The 8,325-nt window shown below is 49.0% G+C and overlaps 1 protein-coding gene across 1 annotated transcript; it reads left to right on the top strand.

Moving 5' to 3' along the window:
- The first annotated feature begins 5,609 nt into the window (after positions 1-5,609).
- On the top strand, positions 5,610-6,569 carry LOC135987709 (olfactory receptor 52B2-like). The gene has a single exon (XM_065632783.1). The coding sequence runs from the start codon at positions 5,610-5,612 to the stop codon at positions 6,567-6,569; it is 960 nt and encodes a 319-aa protein (XP_065488855.1).
- Positions 6,570-8,325: the final 1,756 nt, after the last annotated feature.

Raw genomic sequence — 8,325 nt, 5'->3', positions numbered from 1 at the left:
CTGGTTTGTCCAAATGAACCGGTTACAGTACCTCCTCTGTCAATGGTTGTATTTCAGTCTCATCACACACTAAAAGCAGCAGGGTGCATGCTAAGAAGTTGTGTGCTGTAGCGTTCTTCCATCCATGAGAATTGATTTCCTCTTGTCTGCAAGGGTTTCTTGCATTCAAAGGCAATAGACTGAAGAGCTTTCTGTGTTGGGAAGCTGAGGCGGGCCCTGCCTGAGCGTGGTGCTGACCCTTTACAGATAGACTTTGTGATCCAGGTCTGTATGTGGGTAAAAAACATGCCAAGAAAAGATATTGAAAGTGAAAATAAGCATTTTTACAGGTTAGGCACTGATATTCAGAGATGCTGCAGACCAGATGATGAATGAGCTTGGCTCCCATTTGGACTCCAAAACAAACAGTGGCATAGATTCTATTTTTATTTTTATTTTTATTTTTATTTTTATTTTTATTTTTATTTTTATTTTTATTTTTATTTTTATTTTTATTTTTAATCTGGCCACTGACGCTTCGTGCTGCTGTGAAATGCTGGTGTTTCAAATTCAAGCAGTTTTAAGATTTCAGTTACAAAAAAGTGCTAACATAATTTTCCATATTAAACACTTTCTTTTTTTTGTTATATTTTGGTAAACCTAGGAGGAACTCATAACACATGAAGAAATCACTGAATGTAGATATTTTTCCCCACAGAAATGACCTCCTGACTTTGCTCAGCTTCTGTATGGGATTTTTGGTGTGACTTGGCGGTTTCTGGAGGACTGTGTCCCCTCGCGGTCTGTGCAGTGAGGAGCACAAGGACCATTTGTGCTTGCGGGACAGCGTGAGCTCTGCCACTGCTCTCACCTCCTTCTCTCTTCTCCTTGTCTGTGGAGGCAGCTGGGCTGACAAACTTCAGCTGTCATGTCAGCAAGGTGTCCCTCATCCCCCCTGCCCCGCTCTGTGAGCCCCCCCTGCAGTGCTGGGCCAGCTCTGGGTCCCCAGCACAGGACACAGGGAGCTGGGTCTCTTGAGCCGGAGAAGAGGAGACTGAGGGGTGACCTCACCAATGTTTATAAATATATAAAGAGTGGGTGTCAGGAGGATGGAGCCAGGCTCCTCTCGGTGACAACCAACAGTAAGACAAGGGGTAATGGGTTCAAGCTGGAACACAAGAGGTTCCACTTAAATTTGAGAAGAAACTTCTTCCCAGTGAGGGTGCCAGAGCCTGGCCCAGGCTGCCCAGGGAGGTTGTGGAGTCTCCTTCTCTGCAGACATTCCAACCCGCCTGGACACCTTCTGTGTAACCTCATTGGGGTGTTCCTGCTCCGGCGGGGGATTGGGCTGGATGAGCTTCCGAGGTCCCTTCCAATCCCTGACATTCTGGGATTCTGTGACACACATGGAGCTGCTGGAGACGGGCCAGAGGAGCCCCAGAAGTGACCCGAGGCTGGAACAGCTCTGCTTGGAGGACAGGCTGAGAGAGCTGGGGGTTCAGCTGGAGAAGAGAAGCTCCGGGGAGACCTTAGTGCGGCCTTTGCGGACTGAAAAGGGGCCCATAAGAAAGATGGGGACAGACTTTTGAGCAGGGCCTGTTGTGACAGGACAAGGGGTGATGGTTTTAAACTAAAGGCTGCCCAGGGGGGTTGTGGATTCTCCTTCTCTGGAGACATTCAAAACCCGCCTGGACGCCTTCCTGTGTAACCTCACCTGCCCTGGCAGGGGGATTGGACTAGATGATCTTTCGAGGTCCCTTCCAATCCCTAACATTCTGTGATTCTGTGATTCTGTGATTCTGTAAAGGAGTGAGATTGAAGCTGAACATGAGGAGGAAATTGTTGCCCTGAGGGTGGTGAGAGCCTGGCCCAGGTTGGCCAGAGAGGTGGTGGCTGAACCATCCCTGGAGACATCCCAGGCCAGGCTGGACGGGGCTCTGAGCAGCCTGAGCTGGTGCAGATGTCCCTGCTCATGGCAGGGGGCACTGGGGGAGCTGGGAAGGTCCTTCAACCCAAACCATTCTATGATTCTATGATTCCATGATTCCTGGAAGCTGGGCTTTTTCAAAGGTGCCTGGGCAGCTAGAGATGTGGGTGCAGCACTGGAGCCTGGCAGGCACAGAGTAGCCGGTGTCTCGGATGCTCAGCACCCTCCAAATCAGGGACTGGTCCATCCCAGGACGCTGCCAGCTCCTGCACCCAGAGACCACCGCGAGTCCACTGGCTGCAGCCTCCCTGGGAAGTGCTCCACCATCTCTCATACAGACACCTGAGCCTTGGTGCCCACCGCTGTCCCCAGTCACCTACTCCTGTCCTGGTGCAGGTGGTGGTGGATGATTCCAGCCACACGTCTCCAGCCTGGCCATGACAATGGATGTCACCTCCTTGGTGTCACCCTGGCAGCACTAACCGTGCTGTTCCAGGTCCCCAAAGCAGCGATTCTGCTGCAGCGTCGATCCAGCGTCCTGCAGCTCTCTCGGCTGCCTGAGCTCCGCCACAGTCGGGCATCACCTCTTATTTTGGGTAGTGATCCTAAATACTGCAATGTCTGCAATCCTAAACGAGATTTAGCACAGGGGGACTTCTGCCTTGGGGGTTTTACATGTGTTCAATGCTGTGCTCCACAATTGCTCTTGTGGATTTATTATTTTTTTTACAGTTTAAGTCTTCCTGTGTTTCTTCAGGTGTGGGTGTGCTGCTGAGCCTGTGGCATCCACAGCTGCCTCTGCTCGGGGCTAATTTGATAATTCAGTCTGTGGAAAACAGTTCCTACAGAATAATGTGTTTCTGATCCTGAGTATGGTGAGATTTCTGGGGGGCTGAGGGGACGGGTGGTCACTGGCTGACCTAGCAACCGGGGGCAGTGGCCAGTTGTTCATCCAGGGAGGGCTCCTGAGCCCCAAAATCTGCCTCCCACCCCCCCAGAGGATCCCAGCACACAGATTGCTACGGGAAAACTTCCAAATTCCTTTTATTGTGTTAATCACAAAGAGTGTTATGTATCAAGCTCAATAATCTATTCAAAACATGGATTGCTATTTATACATACGTTCTAAGACATTTGCAAAAGTAATTGCATTGAGTTTGTGCGTCTGGGTGCTCGGCACTTTTGATAAGTCAGGCTGCTTTTTTTAGGACTCGTCACGCGTGTTTTCCCAAAGCTCAGTTGTGTCTCACCATGACCCGCAGCTACATCACGTCAGCCCAGCCAGGGCCCCGAGGACAGGAGATGCGAGGCAGTGCGGGTGTAATTGTGCACAGGGAGACGTGGTGACACAGCTGCGCGTCGGGGACCTGCCGGGGTGTGCAGAGAGCGACACGCTTGTCGTGTGCACGGTGCTGAGGTGGGGCCGGGAGAGTGGGGAGACCACATCCCAGGGCACGTCTCCTCAGCTGGAGGATGCTTATGGAGCTGCTGGGCTGGCACAGCACGTCCTCCATCCCCTGGAACGCAGCAGAGTGGTACCAGTGTCCCCCCCGCCCCGGCACCGCAGCCCTGCCCGCAGCGCAGCCGGGACCCTCCGCTGCTCAGGGATCCGGTGAGCTGTTTGCATGGTGGATGTCGGGCCAGAAGGGTCTCTGGGATGGTGAGAGTCTGTCACAGAGATGCCAAATTAACAACAATAATATGAATAGCCTTCCCTTGCTGACCTGTGGGATCTGCCACTCTCTGACTGGTATTGTGTGTTTCTGGGAGATGGGGTTGCTGAGTTGGAGATGTCAGCGCAGCACTAGTGGGCAGGATCAAACCACACACAGGTGATGTACGTGTCAGCAAAGCCATCATGGACCACCCCGACCAGTGCCCACAGCAGCATCCCACTCCTCGCTCCCACGGGAGAGCTGCCAAGTGCTCCAGCCACGCAAGAGAAATACCTTATTATTTTCATTCTCTTGTTAGGAGATAACAAATCACCACTGACACCTTTCTTTCCCACCCTGTTTTTGTTTCCCCAGCCTCTCTCCTGAGTGCTGGTTATTCGTGGGGGAGGCTGCGCCCGTGGATGGGGGGCTCCATCCTCTGCCGCCTCCGCGAGCAGAGCCCTGGTGCTGGGGACGTGCGGGGCGACCCAGCGGTGCTCACAGCTGCAGCCATCCGCAGTGATGCCAGCAGGCTCCGCAGACCTTGTGTGATCCTTAGGCAGCCCTGGGGGAGTGTGATTTTTTTCCTATGTTACAGCTGTTAGTTTAAATGAGGATTAAAAGATTTTAGGAAAGAAGAATCCAAGGCACTGCTCAGAGGTGTATCCCTAGAGCTGTATTTGTATTAGTGCAGATTTACAGGGGCGACTGGATTATGGAGGAAGGGGTCTGATGCTGAGAGGCTCCTCTGGTGCAGAGCTCCTGTTGCACTGAGATTCCCACCTGCAGGTGCAGTGGATCCTCATCTATTTGCAGTTTAACATTTATGTTTTGCAAGAGATTACTAGCTTTTTGTATGACAGCACAGAATATATATGCTATCAGCATAAATAATATTTTGTCTGTTAATATACCACATATGTTTTAATTTCATGCAATATTTATACTGAATTGTTTTAAATCATTTACGGAATCAGATAGTTACTATTTTGACAAATTTTATTTTCATAGACAGTCTATTGTTGTGTTTTGTTTCTACGGAACAGGCTCCTTGGACTTTCTTGGTTCAGGATACTTTAGACATGAAGTGTGTCTCTCATTGAGTGTGAACAGAGAATCAACTCTGTTGTTTAAATACAATTGCTTTCTCATGCATGGAGCCAATATTTTGGTATGCAGAAACCTCACAGTTCTGTTTTTCAGTACTTGCATCACTCTCTTATCTCAGCTGTGTTATGAGTAATTCCTATTTTGAGTTTTGATATTTAAGAACTGACTGTTATTGCAGAAGCTGCTGGAAAAAAAAGTATTATCCTGTTTTAACTTGTGTGAGTCTGGGTCTGATCCAGCTCCTCAATTTTCTCCTTGGCTGGAGGGGGAGCTCCATCTCACACAGGTTTTCTCCTGACCCGAAGGTCTTTCCAAATGCCTGGTTAAATTTTACTTCTGCTAGATTTGCACTGACAAAGAGGTGCAGAGCAAGTTGAACTGGGTCCCAAAACCAAAGGGAAAGGGAGGGAGAAGTTTGGCGATAAGGAGGGGACTTGGGCAGCCAACTTCAAACCTAGAGCTAATTTTGTTCTCTAACCTGGTGTGAATCCAGGTACCTTAAAACCCTCTGTTATCCCAGTTTCTGATGTCTGAGAACACCTTGTACATCCCTGCAAACACTTGACGTTTCCTCTCTCGCTCCTGACTTCTTCCTTCTACTCTGGACTTATAGGACATCAGTTTAAGGTATTTGTGCAATAAGGGTTGATTCTGTCTCCATTCACGCTGGTCTAAGCTGAATTACTTGGGAGAAAAATACATCATGTTAAAATCACGTGAGGAGAAAATTTGGACATTGCTGTTTAAAACATAACAGGAGTTTAAGTACATGCTGCAATACATTGCTGACCACAGGTCTCCATAATTTGGGGTGACACCTCTGGCTGTAGCTATGAGCAGATCAGAGAAGATGATACAAGGCATTTCATAGGATGGAAGTGCTTAAGCATCTAAAATAACATTCTGCAGTGTCTTCTGCTGTTGCTTTCAGGTGAAACATGCCACCATGCAACCTTACCAGCTTGAGGCCAGCAACATTCCTCCTGGCTGGCATCCCGGGCATGGAGAAGTTGCACATCTGGATCTCCATCCCGTTCTGCGCCATGTATCTGGCTGCCCTGCTGGGAAACGGTGTCCTGTTGCTTGTCATCAGGACAGAACGGAGCCTCCACCAGCCCATGTACCTCCTTCTCTCCATGCTGGCTGTCGCTGACCTGGTGCTGTCCACCACGACCGTGCCCAAGATGCTGGCCGTGTTCTGGTTCAGCGCGGGGCAGATTTCCTTTGGCGCCTGCCTGACCCAGATGTTCTTCCTGCACTTCACCTTCTCGGCAGAGTCAGTGATCCTGCTGGCCATGGCGTTCGACCGGTTTGTGGCCATCTGTGACCCGCTGCGGTACGTGGCGGTGCTGACCCCGTCAGTCATTGTCAAAACCGGGCTGTTTGCTTTGCTGAGAAGTTTCTGCATCATTTTCCCGTGTGTATTTCTTGTGAAGCGGCTGCCGTTCTGCCGGCACAACGTCATCCCGCACACCTACTGCGAGCACATGGGCATCGCCCGCCTGGCCTGCGCCGACATCTCCATCAACATCTTGTACGGCCTCGCAGTGCCTTTTGCAGCAATAGTGGTAGATGTTGTGCTCATCGCTGTCTCCTATGTCTTAATTCTTCTGGCATTATTCAGACTCCCTTCCAGGACTGCCCGTCACAAGGCTTTCAACACCTGTGGCTCTCATGTCTGTGTTATTTTGCTTTTCTATATTCCTGCTTTTTTCACTGTTTTGACGCACCGCTTCGGCCAGGAAATCCCCCACCACGTCCACATTCTCCTGGCCAACCTGTACGTGCTCTTCCCCCCGCTGCTGAACCCCGTGGTGTATGGTGTGCGGACACAGCAGATAAAAGAGAAGGTTGTGAAAGTGTTCATCTGCCCCAAGAGTCGTTTGCTGCAAGAGTAAGAGCGAGATGTCCCTGTCAGAAGGTGATGAACACCTTGGTGGGACTCCAGATGCTCTCTTTGCACCGTTTCAGGCAACATGCCCAAGTCTTCTGCAATCAAAGTAAAATACAGAACACCCACCAGCCCCTGCATCACTTACCCCAACAGTTTGTAGAAAACGTAAGACAAAATGCAAAATTCAGGGTCTCTAATTGGCTGTGGAGGGAAAGTGATCAAAGAAACGAGAACCTACCCCAGATATGTCACTCATGGGAAATCCCCTACAAAGTGGAGGCAACATGGCTTTCACTGTGACAATAAATCTACATCTCATCTGTTTCCTCTGGAGTCAGATAAAACATATTTAATGAACTGATTCTTCTGAATCACAGGTGTGTAATTGAGTTTGTTTTAGGAATTGCTTATTCATTGAACTTCATAGTATTGAAAAAGTCTCCAAAAGGAATAACACAAAAATAAAAGCAGTTGTTTCACATTAGCATGCATGGGGCCTCTTTATTCCTTAACTATATTATTTGACTATACTTTGAGTAAACACATGGGTGAAAAACTGTTCCCAAAAGGACACCTGAAACTATTTATTTTTGCTGAGGCACCAGACACCGTTTCTGTGGCTGAAAATGAGCAGCTTGAAAACTTCACCCCAGTGGAGGGTCTTTACCAGGTGTTTGCTGCTAAACAGATGTTTTTGCTGATGTCTAAACCTCGGGATGGTTTTTGATGATGCATAAACCTGGGAAGCTCTGTGCTGGGCTCTTATTTTGGGGAACAGCTGGCAGAGCAGGGAGTTAGTGGAGGTCTCGGTGCTGCAGCAAGGTGTCCTGCTTTGGTGGCTTGTGCTGTAACCACTGGCACTTGCTGCCATTTGCTGAGTCGCATGTAACGGAATGGGATGGAATAGAATTGTAGAATCACAGAATCATAGAATCGCTTAGGTTGGAAGAGGCCCTCAAGATCACCAAGTCCAACCATAACCCAGCCCTGGCGCTGCCCCACGTCCTGAGAACCTCATCTCCATCTGTCCAACCCCTCCAGGGATGGTGACTCCACCGCTGCCCTGGGCAGCCTGTTCCAATGCCCCACAGCCCTTTGGGGAAGAAATTGTTCCCCAGATCCAACCTCAGCCTCCCCTGGCGCAACTTGAGGCCATTTCCTCTCATCCTAAATAGAATAGAATAGAATAGAATAGAATAGAATAGAACAGAATAGAATAGAATAGAATAGAATAGAATAGAATAGAATAGAATAGAATAGAATAGAATAGAATAGAATAGAATAGAATAGAATAGAATGGAATAGAATGGAATAGAATAGAATGGAATATTTCAGTTGGAAGGGACCTACAAAGACCACCTAGTCCAACTGCCTGACCACTTCAGAGCTGACCAGAAGCTAAAGTGTTAAGGCATTAAGGGCATTGTCCAAATGCCTCTTAAACACTGACAGGCATGGGGCATCGATCACATCTCCAGGAAGCCTATTCCAGTGTTTGACCACCTTTTCAGTAAAAAAATGCTTCCTAATGGCTAAACTTCCCCTGACGCAGCTTGGAACCATTCCCATTCGTCCCATCACTGGGTTCCAGGGAGAAGAGATAAGCATGAGTGAAATGAGTCACAAGGCAATCGTGTCCCTGTGTCCCTCACTGTGTCAGAAGCACATCGGTAATGACTATGGTTGAGACACTTGTGACAGGCTCAGGGTGACCAGTAACCCTGCTGGGATGACTGGGTATCTGGCAGTGACACTGTTAA

This window comes from Caloenas nicobarica, chromosome 1 (genome assembly GCF_036013445.1).
Source record: "Caloenas nicobarica isolate bCalNic1 chromosome 1, bCalNic1.hap1, whole genome shotgun sequence".
In the NCBI taxonomy this organism is placed as follows: domain Eukaryota; kingdom Metazoa; phylum Chordata; class Aves; order Columbiformes; family Columbidae; genus Caloenas; species Caloenas nicobarica.
Note: the sequence above shows the minus strand (reverse complement) of the source record. Positions and strands in the feature narration are given on the sequence as shown.

Excerpts from the sequence above, each read along its gene's own strand:
- LOC135987709 (XM_065632783.1), top strand. The coding sequence starts at position 5,610 with ATGCCACCATGCAACCTTACCAGCTTGAGGCCAGCAACATTCCTCCTG.